The sequence below is a fragment of the Macaca mulatta genome, chromosome 7 (genome assembly GCF_049350105.2).
Source record: "Macaca mulatta isolate MMU2019108-1 chromosome 7, T2T-MMU8v2.0, whole genome shotgun sequence".
Taxonomy (NCBI): Eukaryota; Metazoa; Chordata; class Mammalia; order Primates; family Cercopithecidae; genus Macaca; species Macaca mulatta.
Genome location: NC_133412.1, coordinates 140,387,348 through 140,400,572, shown reverse-complemented (window position 1 = coordinate 140,400,572; position 13,225 = coordinate 140,387,348). Strand labels below are relative to the sequence as shown.

The window sequence follows — 13,225 nt, the reverse complement described above, 5'->3', positions numbered from 1 at the left end:
GCATGACTGGGACTAAAGGATCTGCTTCCAGGAGTCTCACATGTCTGTTAGCTAGTGGTCTCTGTTCCTTGTCATTTGGCCTTGTTCCTTGTCATAAGACTTGGCCTCTGTTTCTTGTCATAAGGAACAGCTGGTTTTTCCCCAGGGCAAATGATCTAAGAATGTGACAGTTGGCTTCCCCCAGGGCAAATGACTTAAGAGAGGGAGAAACAAAGACAGAAACCATAGGGCTGTTTTATGACCTAGTCTCCAAAACCACACACCACTACTGCCACCTTATTGTCTAGAAGCAAGTCCCTAAGTCCAATCTGTACCCAAAGGAAGGGGAATAGGCTCCATCCCTTGAAGGGAGGAGAATAAAGCATTTGTAGACATATATATATATGTATTTTTTGAGACGGAGTCTTGCTCTGTCCCCCAGGCTGGAGTGCAGTGGCATGATCTTGGCTCACTGCAAGCTCCGCTTTCCGGATTCACGCCATTCTTCTGCCTCAGCCTACTGAGTAGCAGTGGTGCAATCTCAGCTTACTGCAAGCTCCCCCTCCCAGGTTCGTGCCATTCTCCTGCCTCAGTCTCCTGAGCAGCTAGGACTACAGGCGCCTGCCACCATGCCTGGCTAATATTTTTGTATTTTTAGTAGAGACGGGGTTTCACCATGTTAGCCAGGATGGTCTTGATCTCCTGACCTCATGATCTGCCTGCCTCAGCCTCCCAAAGTGCTGGGATTACAGGCGTGAGCCACTATGCCTGGCTGTAGACATATTTTTAAAACTACCAAATAATCTAATGTGTGATAAGTACTATAGACACAAATTGTCATGTTTTTATTTTTTTTAAAAGACACAGTCTCACCCTGTCACCCAGGCTGGAGTACAGTGGCATGATCTCGGCTCAATGCAACCTCTGCCTCCCAGGTTCAAGCAATTCTCCTACCTCAGCCTCCCTAGTAGCTGGGATTACAGCTGCCGGCCACCAGGCCCAGTTAATTTTTTTGTGTTTTTAGTAGAGGAGGGGTTTCACCATGTTGGCCAGGCTGGTCTCTGACTCCGACCTCAAGTGATTCACCGGCCTCAGCCTCTTAAAGTGCTGGGATTGCAGGTGCGAGCCACTAAGCTTGGCCTATTGACGTATAATTTATATGCAAATAAAAGGCACCTATTTTAAAGTAGTCGGATAAATGTACACACTAATGTAACCACTGCCGCAATCAGGAGATAGAATATTTACATCATGCTGGACCCAGTGGCTCAGGCCTGTAATCCCTGAACTTTGAGAGGCTAAGGTGAGAAAATCACTAGAGGACAGGGGGTTGAGACCAGTTCTGGGCAACATAGCAAGACCCTGTCTCTACAGAAAAATTTAAAAATTAGCTGCTTATGGTGGCTGCATACGGTATGCCTGTAATTCAAGCTACTTCAGAGACTGAGGTTGGAAGGTCATTTGAGCCCAAGAGGATGAGGTTACAGTGCCATTACTGCACTTCAGAACAAGATCGTGTCTCAAAAAAAAAAAAAAAGAAAAGAAAAGAAAAAAAGGACATTTTCATCACCTTAAAAAGTTTCCTCAAACTACTTTGCAGTCAATATCCTCCTGGCTACCCACAACCCCAGGCAACCACCAATCTGATTTGTCTTTATAAATTAGTTTTGTCTCCTAAATTTTCATATAAATGGAATTATATAGCATGTACCCAACCTGTTTCTAAGGTTCATCCATGTATTGTTGCATCTACAGTAGTCCACTCACCCCCCATCTTCACGGGATACCTTCCAAGACCCCTCGTGGATGCCTGAAACCTTGGATGGTACAGAACCCTGTATATACTGTTTTTCTATCTGATCATCGAGAAGGCTACTGACTAAGGGGCAGGTAACATAAACAACCTGGATAGCTGCAAGGGGATGATCCCTGTTGCAGGTGGGATGGTGTGAGATTTCATCATGCTACTTAGAATCGCATGTAATTTAAAACCTATGAATTATTTATTTCTGGAACTATTTAATATTTTTTGACCACAGGTAACTAAAACTGTGGAAAGCATGACTGTGGATAAGGGAGAACTTTTGTATTTAATAGTTAAGTTTCTTTTTGTTGCTAAGTAGTATCACTGTATGACCATACAACAATTTGTATAGTTATTCACCAGTTGATGGGCATTTGGGTGTTTCCAGCTTTTTGCTGTTATGAACAAAACTGTGACTATTTGTGTACGAATCTTATTTTGAATATGTGTCTTGTGAACATGTTTTTAGGTTTTTTTGAAATTTGATCATATATCTTTTTTTTTTTTTTTTTTTTTTGAGAGAGGGTCTTGCTCTGTTACCCAGGTTGCAGTATAGTGGCATGATCATGGGTCACTGCAACCTCGACCTCCAGAGCTCAAGCAGTCTTCCATCCTCAGTCGCCTGAGTAACTGGGACTATAGATATGGGCCATCACACCTGGCTAATTTTTTGTAGAGACAGGGTCTTACTTTTTTTTTTTTTTTTTTTTTTTTTTGAGACGGAGTCTCGCTCTGTTGCCCAGGCTGGAGTGCAGTGGCGGGATCTCGGCTCACTGCAAGCTCTGCCTCCCGGGTTTACGCCATTCTCCTGCCTCAGCCTCCCGAGTAGCTGGGACTACAGGCGCCCGCCACCTCGCCCGGCTAGTTTTTTTTTGTATTTTTTTAGTAGAGACGGGGTTTCACCGCTTTAGCCAGGATGGTCTGGATCTCCTGACCTCGTGATCCGCCCGTCTCAGCCTCCCAAAGTGCTGGGATTACAGGCTTGAGCCACCACGCCCGGCCGAGACAGGGTCTTACTTTGTTACCCAGGCTGGTCTCAAACTCCTGGGCCCAAGCAGTCCTCCTGCCTCAGCTTCCCAAAGTGCTGGGATTATAGGCATGAGCGACCACATCCAGCTGATCATATGTCTTAACTTAATTTTCCAAACTCTTTTCCAAGGTGGTTGTACACCAACTACAGTGTATATTGCCTTTTGAAGGATTATGTTGCTAGATAGAAAGTTGTAACTTATAGTTATAGCTTTCTACCTGTAAGAATCAATTTATCAGATAATCTTTTTCCCCTCAAGCAAACAAAAGTAAAAGTTACCAACAATCTGTATCAAGAAAACAGTTTCTATGATGATATAGCTATCTCCAAATTAGAAACTGTTGGTTTATGTATGTACCTAACTTAAAAACGTTAGTCTCCTCTCGGTTTCGTGGAATCTCTGTGTTACTCCTGACTGTGAAGGTTGGAAACCTTCTGACTTTGGAACAGCAGGGAGAAGAGGAGGAGGAATTCCCTAGACTGTGGGCCAAGAGACTGGGTAGATGGTTTTTCTCTAGAGCAGTGTTATCTGATGGAAATCTATCATGAGCCACATTTTTTTTTTCATATATGTAATTTGTGACACATTGCTTAATAGGCACATCAAAAAAGTAAAAAGAAACAGATGAAAGTAATCCTTAAATATTTTTATTTAACCAATATGTTCAAATATTATTTAAACATATAATCAATATAACACATATTAAATATTTTACATTCTTCTTTTCTCAAAGACTTCCAAATCTGGCATACATTTTACACTTACAGTATATCTCAATTTGGACACTAGATTTTCAACAGTTGAAGAGAAAAATGTAGCCCTACCAAAACAATAAAGTTGCATTTAATGGAAAAATATTCTACACTGTTCTAGTTTTAAAATTAGAATTTACATTTATTTAAAATAATCTAAAATTCAGTTTCTCAGTCACACTAGCTACACTGCAGGTGCTCAATAGCCATATATGCCTACTGGCCACCGTATTGGACTGCCCAGTTCTAGAGGGTTGCCTGTGGGACAGGAAGGGAAAGATGGAGATAAGAGATATTCTCAGTTGACAGTAGAAAAACCAGTACTATTTGTGTGAAATTTGAGTTAAATATATTTCTATAGCTTTTTAAAAAACCTAACTACCCTTACTCTGAATTTAAAAGCATGAGTTCTAATGTGAATCGCAAATTTTCATTTAGCTTGGCTGTTGGGTTTCTTGGGTTCAGAGGCCACCTCCACCATTTTCTAGCTGTGTGACTTGGACAAGTAACTTTAACCTCTAAGCTTCACTTTCACCACCTGTAAAACAAGGAAAAATAATAGTGTCCCTCATATTACTGTGAAGATTAAGTGAGATAATGGATAAAAAACATGTTGTAGCATGACTGGCAGCTTTTAGAAAATAAGCGATGGCTTTTAAAAAGTCAAACCATTCTCTGGATGGGGACTGTCTGTAGTTTCTTTTTTATTTTTAAAAGTACATGGATTTTTTTTTAACTTGTTTGAAAATGACACACTGATTCAATAAATACTGTCTCTCAGCACCAGGTACTCAGCTATAACAAAAGATGAAATGAACACTGTCCCCACTTTGAATGATCCCACATTCTCCAATGTTAGAAACAAAACAGTGTTGGACTAATGTACAAATGAGAAAAGTGAAACCAAGAGAATAACAAATTTTTCCATCAATCCCAAAGAAAAGAAAACCCATGGATAAAAACTGAGTTTATGAATTGAAAATCTTATAGTTTTGCATAGTCCTCTAGCTTCCTTTAAAATAGATATCCACAATTAAAATAGTTGAGTTTTATGAAATTAGGTTGACATGGATTTGAATTCTTAATAATTAGTAATAGGCTTTATTTCTGCCACATAGAAGACACTGCTTGGTTTTCCTCTTGCGCTGAATGTCTTTTCCTGAGCTGTGTTTGCTTTTTAGTTTAGTAGTTTGTATCTGATTTTTAGAAAAGGTGGAGAAGTCAGTCCATTTAATTCAAAAGTCTGAAATACAGAATATTTTTAATGTTGTTACTATTAAGTATAAGACAAGAGAAACTCAATACAGGTAAAATAAATGAATGAAACATAGAAAAGTATATTTATACTACAACTTTTCTTCTTGATATAAAAAATAAAGATCCTTTGGATGAATAAGATCTCATTTTTTTTAATCTAGCCATTAAAACATTATTAAACTTAATTTCTTTTTTTTTTTTTTTTTTTTTGAGACAAAGTTTCACTGTCACCCAGGCTAGAGTGCAGTGGCACAATCTCGGCTCACTGAAACCCCTGCCTCCCGGGTTCAAACAGTTTTCATGCCTCATCCTCCCGAGTAGCTGGGATTACAGGCGCCAGCAACCATGCCCAGCTGATTTTTGTGTTTTTAGTAGAGATAAGGTTTCACCATGTTGGTCAGGCTGGTCTCAAACTCCTGACTTCAGGTGATCCACCTGCCTTGGCTTCCCAGTGTGCTGGGATTACAGGCGTGAGCCACCGCACTCGGCCAAGAAACTTAATTTCTTAAAATTGTTGTTTTTAAAAGCTGTTTCTACTCAAGGAAAAACCTATCCATTCAGGATGTTAAGATTAAGATTATGGGCTTTTACTCTTTTAAATTTCTAGCAAAAATTAAAACAAACAAAAAATAAAATTAAAATTCTATACCTGCTATTGAATTCTTTGCAAGTTCTTAATCTGTGCTGTACTGAGTCCTAAGATTTGGTCATAAGACCTACAAACATCATAATATGCTATAGTAAATAAGAGTTCAAATAACTTTCACATTACTTCAGTGGTAATAAGATGAAATCTTTCACATTATTTGTAACAATATGAAGTCTGTATTAGTAACTAACTTTTTCTACCTAAAAAAAAAAATCTACTTTTTCCCATATATCAGCTATTCAAAATATAAGTATTTGGGAGCAACATTTTCAATTTAATAAGTCAAAATTTAAATATGGTATATATAATTTTTTTGTCATTCTTTGCATTTGCAGCTCTGTCTTAATGAGACCCTAATTTTTGAAATTTTGTTGCTGAATATATCCATCAAGGGATTGAAATCATTGTAAAATATTGAATTATCTTGAAAGTAATTTCTCTGTTTAAATTCCATACTATATTGAAAGATGGCAGGACTTTGGACTCTGTCTAGGTGGATGTAGGAGCCAGCACGTGTCACCCTGTATGCCACCCATCACTGTCTCCACACCATACAGCAAGTTACGGGGAATATTAGGAGCATGTTTTGTTTGTTGGTTGGTTGGTTGGTTGGTTGGTTTGAGATGGAGTTTCACTCTATTGCCAGGCTGGAGTGCAGTGTCATAATCCCAGCTCACTGCAATCTCCACCTCCCGGGTTCAAGCGATTCTCCTGCCTCAGTCTCCCGAGTAGCTGAGATTATAGGCACGCACCACCACACCCGGCTAATTTTTGTATTTTTAGTAGAGATGGGGTTTCACCATGTTGGCCAGGATGGTCTCGATCTCTTGACCTTGTGATCCACCCGCCTCGGCCTCCCAAAGTGCTGGGATTACAGGTGTGAGCCACTGTGCCTGGCAGAAGCATTCTTAAGGGGGAAAGAAGTCACAAAAGAACAGGTACAGATCAGGAAATGTATATGGAGGCCAGGGGATTATTGAGTGTGGACATTTGTTGTTTTTCAGCCACATTGTTCTGCTCTGGTCCATTACCTTTCACCTACAGTGTGTATCTTGGCGGGGCCCTGTTAATAAACAAAATGCTCAGCCAGGTACGGTGGCTTACGCCTTTAATCCCAGCACTTTGGGAGGCCAAGGCGGGCAGATCACTTGAGGTCAGGAGTTTGAGACCAGCCTGGCCAACATGGTGAAACCCTGTCTCTACTAAAAATACAAAAGTTAGCCAGGCGTGGTGGTATGTGCCTGTAGTTCCAGCTACTCGGGAGGCTGAGGCATGAGAATCACTTGAACCCAGGAGGCAAAGGTTGTAGTGAGACGAGATTGCACCACTGCACTCCAGCCTGGGTGACAGAGCAAGATTCTGTCTCGAAAAACAAAAACAAACAAACAAACAAAAAAACAGAAAAAATAAACAAGTAAATAAACAAAATGCTCAAGTGCTAAGCTGGCTTTTTGGTGGCAGAGTGACAAAAGGATGGACAGAAGAGTGGGCACCTTGATTCCATCAGTAAGGCCCTGCCAGGATGGGGAAGGGGTTACTGCCCAGGCCACCGTGGTCCACCAACCTCCCCTCTTCAATTCTGTGAACTCAGCCCTGGTACACACACACACACACACACACACACACACACACACACACACACACAGCATTAGCTTTATGAAGGAGGCAACAGAAGACACAATGGCCCTAGAATTGCATTTGCTTCAACTCTTTCTGTGCTACCGGGTATTGTTATCATGGCTGAGAGAAGTTTCATTCTTCAGCAACGCACTGCAGAGCTGGTGTTTCAAAGAAACTTAGAATACAGTAGGCCAGGGCCACCGCATACAGCTGTGCAGATTATGAATTGCACATAAACTACAACATGGATGGTGTGTACAAGCTACACAACTGTACATGACAGCCGTGCAGGCACTCTACGAATATCCGTATCCTTTTGCTATGAAAAAAAGAGGTCTTAATTGTATTGGCTGATCTAAAAAGCAGCTTGGGAAATAGCATGATAAGGTTGCAAAGAAGTACAGAAATGAGAGGAATCGCTATGGTAGCACAACACATAATTCTCTTCCAGTGCCTCACCTGAAGCCCCGTCTCCTCTTCCCTGTGCTGATGTTATCTTTTGACCTATGATGGATTCTAGAGCAGAAACCACAACAAACCCCTAACATTTCATTCCACTTATATTGTTACTACAGTAGAATAAGATTTAATGTTAAAAGACCCCACTTACTGACAACTTTTTTGTGTGACAGTATCATAGCTATCATGTATTCCTATAGAGACTTATAATTAAAAAGTTACCTTTCGGTTGTCTTACATGTTTTTCCACCAACTTTGTCTTTTTCTGTTTTACTTTTCTTTCCTCACATTCATTCCCTTGAGAAAAGGGGAGACAGATGAGGCACAAGTTTGAGGAAATTAGAAGGAGATTTGATATGAGGGGAGAGAACCAGAGGGAAAAAAGAAAAAGAGTAGGAAAAGTCGAGAAGAGATCAATAGAGAGGAAGTGAGAAAGAAAGAAAAAAAGTCAAAAGCAGGAAAAAAAAAAGGCACAGAAGGAGAAAGAACTTATTTTGAATATGAAATTCAGATTATGTCCTAACCACCTCATCAAAAATGTATTTATTCTTGCAATGGAGCCTATTGTTGAATTTCACAAGCAGGTTCCCTTTTAGAGGGCTCCCTCCTTTTTTATTAAGCCTGGGTTTTATAAACAAAGAATAAACCTGGCTGCTTAGGATTCCAAGGAATTTGGTTTGTAATATTTAAGAGGAACATGGAAAAGAAAGATGGGTAAGGGTGGGAAGGAAACTCCCAATATTTAATGTGATTTTCCCTTCTGTTCTTTTCTTGAATCTCTATCCTTTGTCTCTGAAAAAATATCAAAGAACCAGAGATAAGCCTATAATTTGGGCTCACTATAAAAAAAATTTAAAAAGTAAAAGAAAATTAATCCTAGAAAGGCAAAAACTTAAAGTTCAGAAAGTAGAGAAATGGGGCCGGGCGTAGTGGCTCATGCCTATAATCCCAGCAATTTGGGAGGCTGAGGTGGGCGGATCATGAGGTCAGGAGATTGAGACCATCCTGGCTAACACAGTGAAACCCCATCTCTACCAAAAAAAAAAAAAAAAAATTAGCTGGGCATAGTGTAGTCCCAGCTACTCAGGAGACTGAGGCAGGAGAATCGCTTGAACCTGGGAGGCAGAGGTTGCAGTGAGTTGAGATCGTGCCACTGCACTCCAGCCTGGGCAACAGAGTAAGACTCGTCTCAAAAAAAAAAAAAAAAAAAAGAAGAAGAAAGAGAGAGAGAGAAAGAGAAAGAAAGAGAAATTAACCCAGATCCAGAGAGACAAATTTAATGTGGACCCTATTTCATTCTTAAACTTGTCATACAAACAGTGCATTTGTAGTGCCACTTTATCCCAAAACATTATGCAGAAAGGAGAAAAAAATGTAATTTTCACAAACTGTTGAGAGGTTTGAGAAGATGAATTTGAGATCATGGTCCCTAACTAGCACTGCCCAGGAGCTGGGTGAATGTGAATCAGATGAGCTTAACAGTGCCAGGAATTTGTTTTACTACTGTGCAGAGCAGTTATTATTCTGATTTCCACATATAATATAAATTAGAATTACAGACTCATTTTTAATTTGCACTCCAATTACATTTAATAAAATGAGGGATTAAGATTCAGCTAGTCTGCTTTTCTTGGGATACAGGGTGTTGAGAGTAAAAGTGTATGGAAGGGGAACAGGTGATTTAGAGGAGAGTGAAAATGGGGAAAGAAATGCTAATCAGGGGAAAAACTGAAAAACTATACAAGCCTAAGTAAGAGAAAAGTGGGAAAACATGGGAGAAAAAGGTGGAAAGAAATAAGAAATACATAAGAAAAAACAGAGAAAATAATTAATACTTTGTGGAAAACTGCATGCCCATTTTGTATGTTGTACCACCCTTGTGATTTAACAAGCCCAGAGTGGAATTTTGCTGCTCATTTGCTGTATCTTTGCTTAGCTCCTGATTTCCAAATCCCCATTGCAAGCTGCCTGCTAGATTGTCAAAGATGAGCCCCAGAACTACAAACATGGCAGCTCATAGAATCTTAACTGCCAAAAGGGTCTTGAGACAACTAATCATGCCCTCCTCCTCCCCTCACCCCAGCCACTTGCACACACTTTTCATAGTTGAGGAAATTGAGGCCCAGAGAGATTAATGACCATGTAATACAGGAAGTGTAGTTAGAACCAAAACCTAGGGCATTTGATTCTAACTTCAGTGTTTCAGAGTTGATTTCTTAATTTTTCCCCTCCAAAATGTTTCCAATTCCTTCTCCCAGCTTGTTTCATAAGGTTACTATCACCTAGTCATCATGTTGTCTCCCAAACTGACATACCCAGTTTTTTTTCCTCTGGTCCCCACAGGCAGTAAGTCAATAACTCTTGTTGACTATGGATTCATGTCCTTGTTTCCACTGTGACTGCTCCTCACCTGGTTCAGACTTTGGCACACTTCATCTGACTGTTAGAGTAGCTTTCTAACTGGTCTCCCTACCTCTAGCCTCCTCCAGCTTCTCTTACAGACTGCAGTCAGAGTAATTATCCTAAAACATAACACTAATGTTGTCATTTCTCTGTCTTTCAGTGGCTCCTTTTTAGCTACCTAACTTCTTAGCATGATCCGTTATTTCCGTAATTTGGCTCCTGCCTTGCTTTCCAGCCACATGTCTCACTACTCCTGAATTGGAGATGCCCAATACTTTCCCATTTGTTTGATTTTGCGCACCCCATTTCCTATATTCAGGATATCCTCATTTTCCCCTTTCCTAACTCAAAGACTGCCTTTTTTTATTTTTATTTTTATTTTTTTGAGACGGAGTCTCACTCTGTCGCCCAGACTGGAATGCAGTGGCGCGATCTCGGCTCACTACAAGCTCCGCTTCCCGGGTTCACGGCATTCTCCTGCCTCAGCCTCCCGAGTAGCTGGGACTACAGGTGCCTGCCACCATGCCCGGCTAATTTTGTTTTGTATTTTTTAGTAGAGACAGGGTTTCACAGTGTTAGCCAGGATGGCCTCGATCTCCTGACCTCATGATCTGCCCACCTTGGCCTCCCAAAGTGCTGGGATTACAGGCGTGAGCCACTGCACCCGGCCCTGCCTTTTTCATAGAGTCTCATTATTTCCTTTCCTGAGCCAAAACTAAGTTCTGGACTCTTCTCTTAACATATACTTAATTAACATACATTCTGGTTTTATTATTTGTGCACATGTCCTAAGGCCAGGTAACATATTCTGTTATTTTACTATGTTTTGTTTGAGACAGCATCTCACTCTGTTGCTTAGGCTGGAGTGCAGTGGTGCAATCACAGCTCACTGCAGCCTCAAACTCCCAGGCTCAAGCCATCCTCCTGCCTCAGCATCCCAAGTAGCTGAGACTACAGGCACACACCACTATGCCCAGCTATGTCCAATTCTTTTTTAATCCCTCCCACAGCCTGCACAGTGCTTCATATATGATAGGTAGGAATCAAATTGTTCAATTGGACAAAACTGAGTCTGTGCTAGAAAACAGGTAAAATAATTAGTCATATAGAGAATGAAGACAACAATGTCGATGCTTTACATTAATTTGAAACTTCCATGGCTAAATACATGACTGTCTTAGAATGTACATAGAGTGTACTAATTGCATGTAATATTTTTAATAGTAGTAAGGCTGCTAGTAGATTTACCCTTGCTTTTAGAAACTAAGAGGAAAATATTTGCCTATACTAGATCTCTCTGAAATTTCTACAAATTTAGTTTGATTTCTTTATGAAATACAGTTTAGGGTAGAAATTAATAGATTAAAATTCTGTACTGCAAAGGAGATTTTGCACTTTTCTTATAAGTTATGATAGCATTTCCCTATAATGTTCTCAGGTTCAATAGTATAGATTGGAATATAGGCCAAACCACATTACAGTGAAGTTCATCTGGTACTTTTAGACACTAAAGCCCAATGTGGGCAGGGTGCAGTGGCTCATGCCTATAATCCCAGCACTTTGGGAGGCCGAGGCGGGTGGATCACCTAGGTCAGGAGTTCGACACCAGCCTGGCCAACATGGTGAAACCCCATCTCTACTAAAAATGCAAAAATTAGCCAGGCGTGGTGGTGGGCACTTGTAATCCCAGCTACTTGGGAGGCTAGGGCAGGAGAATCACTTGAACCCAGGAGGAGAAGGTTGTAGTGAGCCAAGGTTGTGCCACTGTACTCTGGCCTGGGTGAAAGAGCGAGACCCTATCTCAGAAAAAAAAAAAAAAAAAAAAAAAAGCCCAATGGGAAGGTCCAAAGATGAGTCCCATTTGTGTAAAATCCTATCCTATAATAATTTGCTTTTTTTTGTGGGACTGACTCTTGTATGTGTGACTAAAACTGCCTTCAAGTATTCTTGCTTTTTGAAGTAGTATTTTTTTTTTCTTCACTTATGCCAAGTTAAATGTTCTAAATGTTCCTTCCATAGTGTTCTTTTATGTGCATGACTGAAGCTGAGGCTTGGGCTGTCTCCCAGGTTTGAAAGTAACTTAGAGCTGTTTTAGCACTCAGCAAAGAGAGAGATTTGCCTATAAGACAAACTATAAGAGGTGCCTATAAGAAAACCTCCACATTAAAAGTTCATTACAGGCTAAAGATTCTTAGAACATGGCAATATATAAAGAAAAAACATGACTCCCCACCGCCAAATAAAACCCAAACATTAAATAGGCCCAGAGTGGTGGCTCACTCATATAATCCCAGCACTTTGGGAGGCCCAGGCGGGCAGATCACTGGACATCAGGAGTTTGAGAACAGCCTGGCCAACATAGTGAAAAATACAAAATTTAGTCAGGCGTGGTGGCGAATGCCTGTAATCCCAGCTACTCAGGAGGCTGAGGCAGGAGAATCACTTGAACCCGAAAGGCAGAGTGGTTGCAGTAAGCAAAGATCACACCACTGCACTCCAGCCTGGGTGACAGAGCAAGACTACGCCTCACAAAAAAACAACAAACAAACAAAAACATTAAATAGTATCACCTGGGAAAGGCTAAAGATGTAGGAGGAAAAAAGAGGAGCTGGATAATTTTACATTTACCAAAAAGTTAGTTGTGGACCGTTCCCGTTACATATCAGCAAGGATGACAGGTCCTATGATTGCTGTAGTTTGCATGCTGTCTGCAGAACTAGGCTTGGCGTGGTTTATGCCTGATGATTTAGATCCAGGGAACTGGGAAACTAAACTAGTGCAGAAAAAGAAAAGTGAAGTAGTAAAGTACCATAATGTTTTCCACTTGGAAGATAGCCTGAGGATCAGCTTTGAGAAAGAGTTTCTTCAGTGTAGGATTCTCAGAATGGAGCATCGTGAAGAAAGGAAAGGCATCCAAAAGTCTAGCTGAATTCCTTTGCTCTTAACCACCCTACTCTTGGAGGAACCAGAGATGACTACTGGATACCAGGGATCACAGTAAAATATGTAGTGGCATTTGTTCCATACCTGAAGTGTTTGATTCAGTTCTCAAGCTCCTGTAAAAATAAATAGCACATTTCAAAAATTTGCCAGCATAACCACAAATATTTAGACAAGATTTACTAGATATAAAATAACCAGTCATTCTGTAAATGCTTTGTGGGTGGTAATGAAACATGTTTAGCAAGCCTAGGCCATTGCTGATTATAGAACATATGAGACTAAAATTACCTAAATTTCTGCAACATATGGGCTATTCAATCTGTAAAAG

At 40.4% G+C, this 13,225-nt stretch overlaps 1 protein-coding gene across 2 annotated transcripts in view; it reads right to left on the bottom strand.

Annotated features, from left to right (window-relative positions):
• Positions 1 to 7,841: 7,841 nt before the first annotated feature.
• GARIN2 (golgi associated RAB2 interactor family member 2) overlaps positions 7,842 to 13,225 on the bottom strand; it is a 36,927-nt gene continuing 31,543 nt past the window's right edge. The window contains 2 exon segments of one of the 2 annotated variants that reach the window (NM_001194896.2): positions 7,842 to 7,923; positions 12,984 to 13,010. In NM_001194896.2, coding sequence (NP_001181825.1) covers positions 7,842 to 7,923; positions 12,984 to 13,010 — 109 coding nt within the window. 2 annotated transcript variants of the gene reach the window in all.